The sequence below is a fragment of the Pan paniscus genome, chromosome 13 (genome assembly GCF_029289425.2).
Source record: "Pan paniscus chromosome 13, NHGRI_mPanPan1-v2.0_pri, whole genome shotgun sequence".
NCBI lineage: Eukaryota > Metazoa > Chordata > Mammalia > Primates > Hominidae > Pan > Pan paniscus.
In genome coordinates, this window is record NC_073262.2 from 122,100,173 (window position 1) to 122,115,451 (window position 15,279).

The 15,279-nt window shown below is 58.1% G+C and overlaps 1 protein-coding gene across 11 annotated transcripts in view; it reads left to right on the top strand.

Annotated features, from left to right (window-relative positions):
• The window catches only part of SPEG (striated muscle enriched protein kinase), a 58,379-nt gene that overhangs the window by 35,067 nt on the left and 8,033 nt on the right, over window positions 1-15,279 (top strand). For 9 of the 11 annotated variants that reach the window (XM_024927835.4, XM_034955217.3, XM_034955215.3 and 6 more), the window contains 17 exons: window positions 1,858-1,977; window positions 2,217-2,321; window positions 2,880-3,086; window positions 3,492-3,615; window positions 3,716-3,891; window positions 6,850-6,962; window positions 7,277-7,445; window positions 7,689-7,785; window positions 7,905-8,105; window positions 9,145-9,202; window positions 9,784-9,861; window positions 9,963-10,141; window positions 10,672-10,698; window positions 11,304-11,456; window positions 11,642-11,684; window positions 12,788-12,856; window positions 13,102-15,076. In XM_024927835.4, coding sequence (XP_024783603.3) covers window positions 1,858-1,977; window positions 2,217-2,321; window positions 2,880-3,086; window positions 3,492-3,615; window positions 3,716-3,891; window positions 6,850-6,962; window positions 7,277-7,445; window positions 7,689-7,785; window positions 7,905-8,105; window positions 9,145-9,202; window positions 9,784-9,861; window positions 9,963-10,141; window positions 10,672-10,698; window positions 11,304-11,456; window positions 11,642-11,684; window positions 12,788-12,856; window positions 13,102-15,076 — 3,894 coding nt within the window. Of the gene's footprint in view, window positions 1-1,857; window positions 1,978-2,216; window positions 2,322-2,879; window positions 3,087-3,491; window positions 3,616-3,715; window positions 3,892-6,849; window positions 6,963-7,276; window positions 7,446-7,688; window positions 7,786-7,904; window positions 8,106-9,144; window positions 9,203-9,783; window positions 9,862-9,962; window positions 10,142-10,671; window positions 10,699-11,303; window positions 11,457-11,641; window positions 11,685-12,787; window positions 12,857-13,101; window positions 15,077-15,279 lie in introns of those variants that run through there. The other 2 variants (XM_034955224.3, XR_010109413.1) reach the window with 2 other exon arrangements.

Genomic DNA, 15,279 nt, shown 5'->3' on the forward strand with positions numbered 1-15,279 from the left:
TTGAAGGAATCTGAGTCTTGTGTGAGAAGGTCTGCCCACCTCCCATAAGACAGTGCCCACTCTTTGACCCATGATGATTTCCCCTTATGGCTGCAACATGACAAAGATCACCTTCATTAAGTGCTTTCTAAGTGCCAGGTCCTGAGAGCTAAAGGTATGACAAGGACCATCTTACGTTGCCATAGGCCTGTAAGGCGGATACTATTAGCCCCATTTACAGATGGGGAAACTGAGGCTTAGAGAGATACAGGAAGCTGCCCAGAGGCAAGAAAGGACTGTCTGACCCTGGTGCCCAGCTCTTAACCAGGATGTCCCTGTCACCCATGCTACATCCTCCCTGCCTGCCCGCCTGCCCATCTCCAGTGATGCCACCCCAGCTCCAACCCCTGCCCACAGCCTCCCATGACTGTCATTCTCAGCAGCAGGCCTCCCTGTCTCCCAGTCTGCTCTGAGGCCCTGGGTGAGTGTCTGTCTCAGGATCTAGGCTGGTGTCTCCGCTTCTGCCTGTATCTGGGGTCACTGGCAGCCCTTGGCTTCTCTTCTCTTATAAATAGTGTCAGCAGAGATAAATGAATGGGTGACTGTTCCATGCAGAGATAACTGCAAAGAGAAGGGAGGGGTGTCTAGGGACAGCCCTGACATGAAGGAGGACAGTGCAGGCCTCCTCTCTGTGTCTTCACCAGAGACAGCCTCCTTATCATCCAGGGAGCAGGGAGTAGGGAAAGAGCTTTGGAATCACATGGTACCAAGGTCAAACTATCATTTATTAGCCGTGTGACCTTGAACAAGTCAATATCTCTGACCTCACTGGTAAAATAGGGATAATTTTGTAGAGTTGTTGCAAGGATTCACGAGGGGGAAAGCATGTCAGGTACCTGGTATAGGCTGGGCACAGAGCAGGCAACTCTTGTAATATATCATAGAATGTATTTGGTACTTACTGTGTGTGAGGTTCTGGGTCTGGTGGGACAAGCAGATCTGACGACGTCAGCCCTCTCTTTAAGGAGCTTGCAGGCCAGGTCAGGAGCTATGACTGATGCAAGAGGAAGAGCCCCCGCCCATGAAAAGCAGCGTGGGCCAGTGCCCATCGATGTGCAGGCGAGAGGGTTGGGGTCCTGGGAGGAGTCAGAGGATGAGGGGTAGAGAGCGGGCCAGGGGCAGGGGGGCTTCATGGGCTGTACCCACTTAAACTATGTCTTGAAGGACAAGGAAGCCTTAGGTAAGAGGAGAGCATTCCCCAAGGGAGGAATGTTGTGAGCAATGACCTGGAGATGGAACTCGGTGTCTCGTTCAGGGGCCTGATAGTTAGCCAGCATCAAGATGCAGAGGAGCAACAGAGACGTGGCTGGCAGGGAGTTTGGGTTGAGGGCTTTGCTGTCCTCCTGGAGGGCTTCCCTGCAGCTTTGCTGGAGACAGAATGGCAGTGGCCTTAGGGATGGAGAAGAAGGGCTTAGGGGAGGGGCCTTGGGAACAAAGCTTTGTTCGAGTTTTGACATAGAGGTTGTGACCATGCAGAGGTGGGAAGACGAGGGGCCAGTCAACAGAGGCAGGGACCCCAGAGGGTGGCCCAGTGTAGGAGGAAGAGAAGATGATAAGTTGCTTGGCCTGACACACTGGAGGGACAGACCAGAGGGGCCAGGGCAGATGTAGACTTGGAAGCCAGCCCGGGCCCGGATCCAGACTTTGCTGCACCATGGATGCACTTCCTGCTGCCTGCCCCATCCTTGCCCCATCCATGCCCACTCGCCTCCTCCCTGCAGTGGATGGGGGTGAGGGACCAGGCCCGGGATGGCATGGGCCTACCCCTCAAGGTATCCTCCGGGCTCAGGCCCAATGTCACTGTCCCTCCCCCACCAGACAGGGATGTGCATCGCTTGGTGTTCCCTGCCGTGGGGCCTCAGCACGCCGGTGTCTACAAGAGCGTCATTGCCAACAAGCTGGGCAAAGCTGCCTGCTATGCCCACCTGTATGTCACAGGTGAGGCAGGCACCCTCGTGGTCAGCTGCACACACAGCCTGGCCTCTGGCACTACGTGGGGGCTCAGGGAAAGGGGCCTCCACCCAGCTCCCTTCCCCTCCATCCCCTGGGGACCCTCTTGCCTTACCCCTGCCCCTGCAGCTGAGCCCCCAGGCCCTAGCCTCCTGCACTGAGGCTCGGTGATCCTGTGGGGCTGTTGGGCCCTTGGACCCAGCAGACATTCGACCTGTGGCTTTCAGATGTGGTCCCAGGCCCTCCAGATGGCGCCCCGCAGGTGGTGGCTGTAACGGGGAGGATGGTCACACTCACATGGAACCCCCCCAGGAGTCTGGACATGGCCATCGGTGGGTCAGGGCTGCACAGGGCCATGGGTGGGGAAGGGGTGTGGGGAAGGCAGGCTCAGGCAGGACACCATGGGGGCCAGGCCCCAGAAGCGGATGGGCAGGGGCAGGAGCTGATGGAATGCCGGCGGGAACAGCTTTGCCCGTCTTCTCTCCACGTTGCATGGGGCTCTTGCTCTGGGTGAGGAGAGGAGGCACGGGGCACTGCCACATTCCCTTCCCATCCTCAGAGTGGGTGCCTGGGTCAGGACTTGCAAATGCCCTCCCCTCCTCTTGTCCAGGATCTCCTCCCGCTCTGCCTCAGTTTCCCTACCTCAGGTATCAAGGAATTAGAGTTCAATTCCAGCCCCATCTGTGCCTGTACTGGTACCCTGTTGGCTCTAAACCTCCCAGGGAAGTGGCTGGGCAAGAGCAGATGGGGGGACAGGCAGGAAGCAATAGCAGAGACTGAGGCACGTCATCAGAGCAGACTAATGATGAGTTCCAGGGTCCCGGGCCAGCTGGATGGGGAGGGTTTACTGCTCCTGCAACAGCAGCCTCTAGTAGCTCCTCTCCCGCTAGACCCGGACTCCCTGACGTACACAGTGCAGCACCAGGTGCTGGGCTCGGACCAGTGGACGGCACTGGTCACAGGCCTGCGGGAGCCAGGGTGGGCAGCCACAGGGCTGCGTAAGGGGGTCCAGCACATCTTCCGGGTCCTCAGCACCACTGTCAAGAGCAGCAGCAAGCCCTCACCCCCTTCTGAGCCTGTGCAGCTGCTGGAGCACGGTGAGCCTGGGTGCTCCTGTCGGGTGGGGGTGGGAGCTGCTGGGATGGGGAATGGGGCCCTGTGGTGGAGGCTCAAGGGCTGGCCTGGACATGGTAACTGGCAGGAGCAGCCTGGCCGGGTGGGACCTTGGCCCATCTGTACACTTCCTTCTCCCTCCTGAAAGCAGCAGGGCACGATGGCTGAAGCTCAGGCTTTGGAATCGGGCCTGCTGGGGTCCAACCCCACAACCCCAGCTTTGCCGCTCCCTGGCTGTGTTCCCCAGACAAATCGCTAAACCTCTCTGAGCTTCAGCTTTCCCATCTGTAAAAACGGAACTCAAGTGTTGATGAGGGGTGTTAGAGGAGTGGTGGGTGCTGAGGACCTGGTGTCAAGCCCAGCACAGAGCTGCGCTCTCCTCCTCCCAGGCCCACCCCTGGAGGAGGCCCCTGCCATGCTGGACAAACCAGACATCGTGTATGTGGTGGAGGGACAGCCTGCCAGCGTCACCATCACATTCAACCATGTGGAGGCCCAGGTCGTCTGGAGGAGGTGGGCCCCTTTCCCACATGTGGCAGCCCAGGTCTGGCCCAGCCTGGCCGGAATGCCCTGGGGCAAGATCTGGGTGACCTCCCTGTCATGTGTCCCCTAGCTGCCGAGGGGCCCTCCTAGAGGCACGGGCCGGTGTGTACGAGCTGAGCCAGCCAGATGATGACCAGTACTGTCTTCGGATCTGCCGGGTGAGCCGCCGGGACATGGGGGCCCTCACCTGCACCGCCCGAAACCGTCACGGCACACAGACCTGCTCGGTCACATTGGAGCTGGCAGGTGGGTGACAGCGGGCCTTCTTCCTAGCCTCCCTCCAAGGCCCAAAGCTCTCTACTCACACCCCCAGGTACACAACCTGCCTGACACTGCTGCAGATCCAAACCCATGTTCTCTGGTCAGGCCTGTCCATGTCATGGCTATACAAATACCATATTAGTAATAATGACAACAATCATACTAACAAGATTTATTGGCCAGACGCGGTGGCTCACACCTGTAATCTCAGCACTTTGGGAGGCCGACACAGGTGGATTACCTGAGGTCAGGAGATCATGACCAGCCTCGCCAACATGGTGAAACCCCGTCTCTACTAAAAATACAAAAATTAGCTGGGTGTGGTGGCAGGTGCCTGTAGTCCCAGCTACTTGGGAGGCTGAGGCAGGAGAATCACTTGAACCTGGGAGGCAGAGGTTGCAGTGAGCCGAGATCGCTCCATTGCACTCTAGCCTGGGCAACAAGAGCAAAACTCCGTCTCAAAAAAAAAAAAAAAAATGTATTGAGCCTAGTGTGTGCCAGTCTCAGTACTAAGCACTAAGCACTTTACATGTATTGCCTCATTTAATGTTTACATCAGCCTTGTGAGATGGGATTGGTTATTATCCCCATTTTACAGATGAGGAGACTGAGGCCGAGGCTAAGAGTAACTGGCCCAAGTTCACAGAACCTAATAAGTACAGGAGCTGGGTTCAAGTGTGGCTGCCTGACTCCTAGCTCCTGTGTTAAACATAATAGGAAATAGTATCTCAGATATAACAAACATGGGAAGACCAAGTTGGTTTTTAAAGAAACCCATGAGCACATCTTATCACCGAACTGCCAGCCCTGAGAATCCTGGCCGCCCTTCGGCACAAGCCTGTTTGACAGAGCCTCCCAATGTTTGCAGCAAGGATTCTTTTTTTTGAGACAGTCATCTCACTCTGTCACCCACACCATCTCGGCTCACTGCAACCTCCACCTCCCAGGTTTGAGTGATTCTTGTGCCTCAGGCTGCCAAGTACCTGGGACTACAGGCATGCACAACCACGCCCAGCTAATTTTTTGTATTTTTAGTAGAGATGGGGTTTTGCTGTGTTGGCCAGGCTGGTCTGGAACTCCTGGCCTCAAGTAATCCGTCCACCTCGGCTTCCCAAAATGCTGAGATTATAGATGTGAGCCACCGCCTCGAGCCTTAGGATTCTTTTTATAATTTTTCCTTTAAAGATGTAGTTTCTCAAACTAGTTACTACCTAATGCATTAGGTAGTAACTGTTTGGTTTTCCAATTTGTTAATTAACTCTAGACATATGTAACCGCCACTCAGAACTCCTGATCAACATGGGCTAAACAGGGTTACCTGCTGAGTAAATACAATTCCAACCAAAAGCAAAGAAAGTGACATTTTACTTAGCACAGGCAATCTTATCATGGGTAAATGGACATTTTCTGGTGCTTTCAAAAAACCATTGAAGCTCACTTGAAACTTTCCGGTGCTTTGACCTTCATAGACTGCCCCCACCACCTCCCAGCCCATGGGGGACAGGATTCCTAGAGGCGAGGGGAGGCGTCTGTGAAGTGGAAGATAAGTGGCAATAGGGTGTGTAACAAAGAGACAGGGAACGCTTCTGGCCCTGCTGTGAAGATGGTGGGGGTGCTGGGTGCTCTTTTAAGTGTCTCCCTCCTTGCCTGCCCTGTCCCTAGCATTCTCCACTCAGTCACCACTTTACTCCTTGACAGTTCATCTTCAGGACTCACCTTTCTTCCCAGATATAGGGGGAGCCCTGAAGTTTGGGGAGCCCCTGGCCCTGAGAGCCCTGCAGCACAGCCTAGCTGGAACAGTGACCGATGGAGCCCCATTTGAGCCCAGCCAGTCAGGGCTCTGATGGGGCTGGGGCTTGCACTGACACCCCTATTCCACTAGACCCCACCCAGCCACACCCAGACAGGGCAAGTGGAGTGGTGGCCCCCCTTCCTCCAAGTCAACCTCACTGCAGTGTCTTCCCCACCCCCGGGATGGCCTCCCCCGTTGTCTGTGTGCCTGTGAAGGGTGGGGGTCCACACCCGGCTGCCCTGCCTTCCCAAGTGCCTGACTCATCCTACTTCTCCTCAGTCTGAGATGCTCAAACACGCTGGGGTGGGGGGTGGGGGCTGGCGGGGGACACCTGGAAGTCACAGGCTCCTTTGCAAAGCACATTGCAATGTGTATTTAATTCCATCATGAGAATTAGAAGCTGCTTTACCAGGAAATCATATGACCATGTGATATGTATGGAGAATGAAATCACACCCACATGTGGGAGATACTGAGAGTCCATTTCTAGATGGTTTGGTTAGTATTTGGGGGTTACTTGTTTGTTCATCTTGCCATCTCCCAGATGCTATTAATAGAAGCCCCTCTAAACATTTTTCAAAGATTCAGTGAAAAAACTTCAAGGTAGAGGCAATGCCATCCATGAGCTTAATTCAGGGTCACAGGCTGAGCCACCTGCAGGGGCCAAGTTCAGGTAGTCAGAAGCCAGCGGGTGGCCCTGTGAAGAAGGGCGGCCACCCACAGGGGGCAGCATTGGGCCACTCCTCTCCCGCGGATTCATGCAGGGAGGGGAGCGACTCAGGATGGCCAGTCCTGATTTTTCAAGAGAGGCAGGAAATCCAGATTTCTTTTGTGTGTGAAAATCTCCTAATTTCAAAGCTGCCAAATTAATACAGAAGGTCAAACAAAGCAAGCCTGCACCTTGTGCCAGGTTTCCTCAGATTTGGAGAACATCACGTTTGGATTTACGGGGCGGGGCGGGGCTTGGTCCAGGCAGGGAACTCTGTTGTCCCAGTTGGTGGGGGGTGGGGGGTGGTGGCTTGCAGGGAGGCGGGGGTCTAGCGTTCTGACTGAGCCAGTCACTGATGGGGGATCTTGGGAGGGGCTGAGGAGGCAGGGTAAAGCCAGCCCCTAGCACCTTCTCTTCCCACCCCTATCCCCATGTGTTTCAGAGGCCCCTCGGTTTGAGTCCATCATGGAGGACGTGGAGGTGGGGGCTGGGGAAACTGCTCGCTTTGCGGTGGTGGTCGAGGGAAAACCACTGCCGGACATCATGTGGTACAAGGTCAGAGTGTGCTGCTGGCTGAGCCTGGGGGAGGGAGGAGGGGCTCCCTGGGGGCGTGGGAGGGTCCTGGAAGGCCTTAGGAGGGCGGAGCCCGGGCAGAGGCGTGGTTAGGAGGAGGAAAGGGGATGCAGAGGACTGACTAGCTGAGGGGTGCAGGGCTTTCTGTGGGAGATAAGGGAGGAGCTGATTCTGGGTCCTGGTGAGAGATGCGCTGCCCAGAGTAGGAGATGAGGGCGGGGCCTGGTACAGCGGCTCCTGGCCCCAAGGTAGAGATGAGGCCAGGCCCAGGCTGAAGGTGAGACCCCACTCTGCAGGACGAGGTGCTGCTGACCGAGAGCAGCCATGTGAGCTTCGTGTACGAGGAGAATGAGTGCTCCCTGGTGGTGCTCAGCACGGGGGCCCAGGATGGAGGCGTCTACACCTGCACCGCCCAGAACCTGGCGGGTGAGGTCTCCTGCAAAGCAGAGTTGGCTGTGCATTCAGGTAGGCAGGAGTTCCGGAGAAAGGTAAAGCGCACACCCCCTGGAATCTGATGTGACCCTCCATGCTGTGCCCAGGAAGCAGCCAGCCCTGGACTCAAGCCACCACACCCCCAGCCCAGCACCCCGCCTTGAGCCCCCAACATTCTTGCACCTCTTCTCTCTTCTTCTTCTGTCCACCTGTCCCAGTCTCTGGCCTGCTTGCTTTCTTCCCCTCCCACCTAACACCATGACATCTCTGCCCCAGCTCAGACAGCTATGGAGGTCGAGGGGGTCGGGGAGGATGAGGACCATCGAGGAAGGAGACTCAGCGACTTTTATGACATCCACCAGGAGATCGGCAGGTGTGGGGCTAGGAGGGAAGCCAGTGGGGGCCGAGAGAGGCTGCTGGGTCTGAGGGCTGGGAGGGGTGGAGAGGGCCACAGTGATGGCTGATCTCTGACCCCCTCCCTGTGTCAACCAGGGGTGCTTTCTCCTACTTGCGGCGCGTAGTGGAGCGTAGCTCCGGCCTGGAGTTTGCGGCCAAGTTCATCCCCAGCCAGGCCAAGCCAAAGGCATCAGCGCGTCGGGAGGCCCGGCTGCTGGCCAGGCTCCAGCACGACTGTGTCCTCTACTTCCATGAGGCCTTCGAGAGGCGCCGGGGACTGGTCATTGTCACTGAGCTGTATCCTGGGACAGGCTGGGGGCTAGGGGGATCCATGCCTAAATGACTGGTCCTTGTAACATCCAATAGGCAACATGTTTTACAGTTTACAAAGTAGTCCCAATTGACAATTGGGAGGGATACATCTGGAGACTTCTATGAAAACCAACAGTTTTAAGCCCATTGTTAGCTTAAATTTTCATAGCATTTAATGTGTGTGCCTGGCAGTGTTCTAAGAGTTTTACAAATATTAACCTATTTAATCCTCATATATTCCTATCTCTTGGAATTTTATTATTAACTTGTATTATCCCCATTTTACAGATGAAGAGACAGGCATGGAGAGGTTAAATAACTTGCCCAAGGTCACAGAGCTAGCACATGGCCTATGCTTTTCATCATGAAATGCAGTACAATGCATCTGCATATTTGTAGTGACCCCATTTCAGATCAATACTTGGCTTTATTTAGAGGCTGTTTTCATAAGGAACAGATTTTACCCTTTCATGAAGGCTGTGGTTAAGCAAAGGCACATTGAGGTAAGGATGCTGGGTGATTGGCTCATCACCCCAGTAGCAGGGTGACCGTAACCTGCACATGAGCCTCCTGCCTGCACTGTTTGAATTCAAACCTCAGCAAAATGACAAATTATTCCATGTCATGGACCTTCTAGGTCATTCTCAAATAGAGTCAAGAAGTTCCATCCACAGTCAACAAAATTCTGCTGTAATTTGATCCCTATAAATGCTTTACAGGGTGGGCAGGAAAGGAAATGTTATTCCCATATTACTCCTGGGAGAACCTAGGCTCAGAGAGGTGAAGTGACTTGTCTGAGATCCCATAGAAAGTGGGAGTTCAAGCAGGGATGACCCACCTGTGCCCTCAGAGGACAGGAGGTGGGGAGGGGGTACACGTGGAGGAGGGGAGAGGCAGTCTCTGGCTAGTATCAAGCATTCTGTAAGGGGAAGGAGAACCCCGTGCTGAGCTGGGACCTGCCCTGAGCACTGGGCTGGGCCGGGCAGTTGGCACTGGGCACTGTTCTCCTTGATCTGGGATGTAGCTGCACAGAGGAGCTGCTGGAGCGAATGGCCAGGAAACCCACCGTGTGTGAGTCTGAGGTGAGGGCAGTGGGTGGCAGGGGCCAGGTTGGGCACCAGCCTTCACCCACCTGAGCTTTGAGAACCAACAAATGGGTCCTGAGTGTGCCATCTGTGCCCACAGGAAGCCAGGGGTGGAGGTGGAGAGCACTGTTAGGCAGGCAGCAGAGTCCCCACCCAATGATACCAGACCCCCATCTATTTGGGACTTGTGCTATTCTCTCTAAATCTCAGCAAACCCACCCCAGCTCCTAACTGTTGTTTCCCACTCTTCATCACATAAACATCCCCCAAACATTTCTCCTGGAAGGAGCCCCACCTAGATTTTATTGATCTCACTGCAGTCCTGCCACGTCAGGCTGTACATGTTGTGCACTGCACAATTCTACTTATTACCACGCAATGGCTCCTCCCTATAATTGTGCTGTACCCTCCGGTGCATATGGTAGCCTTGGATCTTTGCAACCCCAAACCTGTTTCAGCCCCTTCCACGAGCCATCTGAAGGCTACTCCACAGGCACAGCCTGACCGCTTGCCGCCCTGGAGGTGTTCAGACATACACCACCCTTCCCCCTCAGACTCTGGGCCCACTATTTCCACAGATCCGGGCCTATATGCGGCAGGTGCTAGAGGGAATACACTACCTGCACCAGAGCCACGTGCTGCACCTCGATGTCAAGGTGAGGTGGGGACTGGAGAGCAGACAGCCCCTGTGGGAGCCAGGAGGTGAAGCATCCTTCCTTGTTCATTTGGCCCACACACCTCGCCTTGTGTCTTCCAGCCTGAGAACCTGCTGGTGTGGGATGGTGCTGCGGGCGAGCAGCAGGTGCGGATCTGTGACTTTGGGAATGCCCAGGAGCTGACGCCAGGAGAGCCCCAGTACTGCCAGTATGGCACACCTGAGTTTGTAGCACCCGAGATTGTCAATCAGAGCCCCGTGTCTGGAGTCACTGACATCTGGTAAGGGTGGCATGCTGGGCTGGGCCGACCAGGGCAGCTGCCCTTGGGGCTGTGCTGGGGACGCGCTCACTGGCAGGGAGATTTACTGAGCCTGAATTCCTCCTGAAGGTGGGCTGGAGGCATTGTTTGCAGGGTCTCCTGCCCATGTTACTCCTTGCCCCTCATGAGTCAGGGCAGCCCCATTCTCTAAAGGCTTTAGCCCTATTAGTCCTTGACTCCTTGTCTCCCCTGGAAGCCGGGCCTTCCCCTCAGCAGCCAGCCTGCCTCCTCCAGTAAGGCAGGCATGGTCCCATTGGTTCCCAGGCTTCCCTGGGCTTCCTGGGCCAGCCCTGCCATGACCCTGGACTTCTCCAGGCATATCTGGACCTGTAGGCTCAGGGTCCTCCCTGAAGAAGCCACTCCTGTGCCCATTGTCCATGGCAGTGTTCCCAGGGAGGTAACAGCTCACTCAGGTCAGCAGTAGCAAAGAACTGCTCCCTTCCAGTCAGAGAGGGGCGGTCCTCTTACCTATCACTCTCCTTTTCCCACAGGCCTGTGGGTGTCGTTGCCTTCCTCTGGTAAGGACCCCTCTGCAGTGTCCCAGCAGTCTCCTGGCAGGTCTACCCCTAACCTTTGCAGGGCTGCAGCCCACCTCCTTCTCTTCCGCACCCCCTACTCCTTCTTGCACTGCAAAGAGCCTCATGTGCATGAAGGTGGACACCCCTGTCTGCATGCCCACACTCTGCCTGTCCCCACACCCCTCCATAAGAGGTGGGCACCCTAGATGGAGAGAGCCCAGCGCAGGCTCAGGGCCATGGAGGCAGGGAACTCCTTGGCTCTGAGTGTCCAAAACTTGGACTAGATGGGAGTGGAGCTCAGGGTGGGCACATCCCCTTGGCACAGACTCTTCACTCATGGAGAGGCCACACTGGAGGAGGGATGGAACAGGTCCTCTAAAGCACAGGCCACTAGGCCCCAAGGCAGCACCACCTCCCTGCCCATCAGGGGGCTGGGGAGGGGACAGGGCAGGAGAGAGTCTGCAGCCTCACGTCTTACCCAGATTTGCCCAGCCTCTGTCATCCTCACAACCCCAGAGCCTCCATCTGTCCCCAGCCCTGTGCCCCCACTGACATTCCCCTTTGTCCCCACCTGCCCCTCATGACAGCCCTCTTCACCCCTGCAGTCTGACAGGAATCTCCCCGTTTGTTGGGGAAAATGACCGGACAACATTGATGAACATCCGAAACTACAACGTGGCCTTCGAGGAGACCACATTCCTGAGCCTGAGCAGGGAGGCCCGGGGCTTCCTCATCAAAGTGTTGGTGCAGGACCAGCTGTGAGTACAAGGCCCTGGGAGCCCCCACCTGCAGGGTCACCCTCATACCACCTGCCTGCTACTCCCAAACTCCTGCCCCTCGACATGCAAGCCCCCAACTCCTTAGGAGCCCTGTTTGCTCAAACAGTTATTGACTCACTGATGACTGAACGATAAATCCCTTCTTAATCCTCATTCATTCACAGGAGACCTACCGCAGAGGAGACCCTAGAACATCCTTGGTTCAAAGTGAGTCTAGTCTGCAAAGTGGTGGCACAAAAGGTGGAGGGAGAGAGAATGTTACTAACAGCTCTATTTATTGAGTACCTACTGTGTGCAGTAACCACGTTAGGCATTGTTTGTACATATGATATATTAGCCTCACAATAGCTTTGCAAAGGAATGCATTATTAGTCCCATTTTGTTGACAAGGAAACAGGCTCAAATCCGTGATGGAGTTGGGGGTATACATACTGGACTCCAGGGCATACGTCTGGACCTCTCCATCCTGGGTGTCCTCAGTGGAGTTCTCCCCCATGCTTGAGACCAGACCCTGGTCTTCCTGACTTCTGTCTGTCCATCTCTGTCCTGCACTGGTCCCACACAATAGCGTTGGGGGTGACCAGGCAGGCTCAGCCCCTTGGTTATGAGCTTCATGTGGGCAGGTTCTTGGTTCTCACTCATTCATCTTCAAACCCCAGTGCCTCAGGGCACAGTGCCAGGCATTGATGGGGTCTTGGGGATTTGGGAGGGGGGGTTTAGCAAATGAGTCTGGAAAGAGCGCCTGAATAAACTGTTCATGGAGGGTTGTGCCAGGTCACTTGAAGGCTGAGGTCATTCGGGTATCGGGAGTTGAATTAAGAGCCTTCTTTCTCAGACCGGAAATGAGCTCCAGAAGAGAGAGCCTGGGTGGGTAGCTGAGGGAAGCATCCGTCTTGGTTTGGACCACCAAGGCTCCAGATGTCTGGGGTGTTGGCCCTACATGGAGACAGAGGGGAGCTGGGGAGCCAGGGCCCGGGTAAAGGGCCTAAGATCACAGGCCTCCCAGGGCAGCTGGTTTACCAGGACAGGGCCATGAGCCCTGGTGGAAGCTCAGAAGCCTACCTCGGGGAGCCACCCGTTTCCTGCCTCTCCCCTGGGGGGTTCAGGGGATTTGTCTTTAGGTGTGCATCTTGGCTGTAGGCATTGTCCTGACAGACCCAAGGGGAAGGGGACCCCCAGGAGCCCAGACTCAGTGCTGCTCGATCCACTCTCTCCTGCCACCCCGCCCCATGGACTTTGTCTCTCTGTTGCCAAACCTGGAGGGTCTAGGTTGACAGCTTTCCCTCAAGCCCTCTTTCCTGGGTTTGCAGACTCAGGCAAAGGGCGCAGAGGTGAGCACGGATCACCTGAAGCTATTCCTCTCCCGGCGGAGGTGGCAGGTAAGTGTGGCAGGCCAGCCTCTGTGCTTTCCACCTTCTCCTTTTCTCTAGCACTGCCTTCCCCCTCCCGTGGGCCTTCATCTCCTGCTCCTGTCTTCTTGCTTTCACTGGCTCCATGCCTAGCTTCCTGCCTGTTCCCTGACCCTCTGCATGCTCAGGCCTCTTCCCCAGGGCTGAGGTGGGCCTGGGGGGGACAATCCTGCCCCAGGGGTCCCTCAGGTCTGACTCCAGTACCCTGTCTCCAGCGCTCCCAGATCAGCTACAAATGCCACCTGGTGCTGCGCCCTATCCCCGAGCTGCTGCGGGCCCCCCCAGAGCGGGTGTGGGTGACCATGCCCAGAAGGCCACCCCCCAGTGGGGGGCTCTCATCCTCCTCGGATTCTGAAGAGGAAGAGCTGGAAGAGCTGCCCTCAGTGCCCCGCCCACTGCAGCCCGAGTTCTCTGGCTCCCGGGTGTCCCTCACAGACATTCCCACTGAGGATGAGGCCCTGGGGACCCCAGAGACTGGGGCTGCCACCCCCATGGACTGGCAGGAGCAGGGAAGGGCTCCCTCTCAGGACCAGGAGGCTCCCAGCCCAGAGGCCCTCCCCTCCCCAGGCCAGGAGCCCGCAGCTGGGGCTAGCCCCAGGCGGGGAGAGCTCCGCAGGGGCAGCTCGGCTGAGAGCGCCCTGCCCCGGGCCGGGCCGCGGGAGCTGGGCCGGGGCCTGCACAAGGCGGCGTCTGTGGAGCTGCCGCAGCGCCGCAGCCCCAGCCCGGGAGCCACCCGCCTGGCCCGGGGAGGCCTGGGTGAGGGCGAGTATGCCCAGAGGCTGCAGGCCCTGCGCCAGCGGCTGCTGCGGGGAGGCCCCGAGGATGGCAAGGTCAGCGGCCTCAGGGGTCCCCTGCTGGAGAGCCTGGGGGGCCGTGCTCGGGACCCCCGGATGGCACGAGCTGCCTCCAGCGAGGCAGCGCCCCACCACCAGCCCCCACTCGAGAACCGGGGCCTGCAAAAGAGCAGCAGCTTCTCCCAGGGTGAGGCGGAGCCCCGGGGCCGGCACCGCCGAGCGGGGGCGCCCCTCGAGATCCCCGTGGCCAGGCTTGGGGCCCGTAGGCTACAGGAGTCTCCTTCCCTGTCTGCCCTCAGCGAGGCCCAGCCATCCAGCCCTGCACGGCCCAGCGCCCCCAAACCCAGTACCCCGAAGTCTGCAGAACCTTCTGCCACCATACCTAGTGATGCTCCGCAGCCCCCCGCACCCCAGCCTGCCCAAGACAAGGCCCCAGAGCCTAGGCCAGAACCAGTCCGAGCCTCCAAGCCTGTACCACCCCCCCAGGCCCTGCAAACCCTAGCGCTGCCCCTCACACCCTATGCTCAGATCATTCAGTCCCTCCAGCTGTCAGGCCACGCCCAGGGCCCCCCGCAGGGCCCTGCCGCGTCGCCTTCAGAGCCCAAGCCCCACGCTGCTGTCTTTGCCAGGGTGGCCTCCCCACCTCCGGGAGCCCCCGAGAAGCGCGTGCCCTCAGCCGGGGGTCCCCCGGTGCTAGCCGAGAAAGCCCGAGTTCCTACGGTGCCCCCCAGGCCAGGCAGCAGTCTCAGTAGCAGCATCGAAAACTTGGAGTCGGAGGCCGTGTTCGAGGCCAAGTTCAAGCGCAGCCGCGAGTCGCCCCTGTCGCTGGGGCTGCGGCTGCTGAGCCGTTCGCGCTCGGAGGAGCGCGGCCCCTTCCGTGGGGCCGAGGAGGAGGATGGCATATACCGGCCCAGCCCGGCGGGGACCCCGCTGGAGCTGGTGCGACGGCCTGAGCGCTCACGCTCGGTGCAGGACCTCAGGGCTGTCGGAGAGCCTGGCCTCGTCCGCCGCCTCTCGCTGTCACTGTCCCAGCGGCTGCGGCGGACCCCTCCCGCGCAGCGCCACCCGGCCTGGGAGGCCCGCGGCGGGGACGGAGAGAGCTCGGAGGGCGGGAGCTCGGCGCGGGGCTCCCCGGTGCTGGCGATGCGCAGGCGGCTGAGCTCCACCCTGGAGCGGCTGTCCAGCCGATTGCAGCGCAGTGGCAGCAGCGAGGACTCGGGGGGCGCGTCGGGCCGCAGCACGCCGCTGTTCGGACGGCTTCGCAGGGCCACGTCTGAGGGCGAGAGTCTGCGGCGCCTAGGCCTTCCGCACAACCAGTTGGCCGCCCAGGCCGGCGCCACCACGCCTTCCGCCGAGTCCCTGGGCTCCGAGGCCAGCGCCACGTCGGGCTCCTCAGGTGAGGAGGGGCAGGGGTAGGGCAGCAGGTGCAGAGGAGGGTGGGGTGCGCTGGAGAGAGGCTGTGGGAGGAGCAGAGGGCTGGGGACACCCACCAGGGGCAGGCTGAGGCCCCGAGGGTGGAATCAGCAGGGCTGGAGGGGAGGAAAGCAGGAATGGCAGCAGGGCTGGGTGGGCTAGGGGTTCATTCTGGTTCTCTGGGCT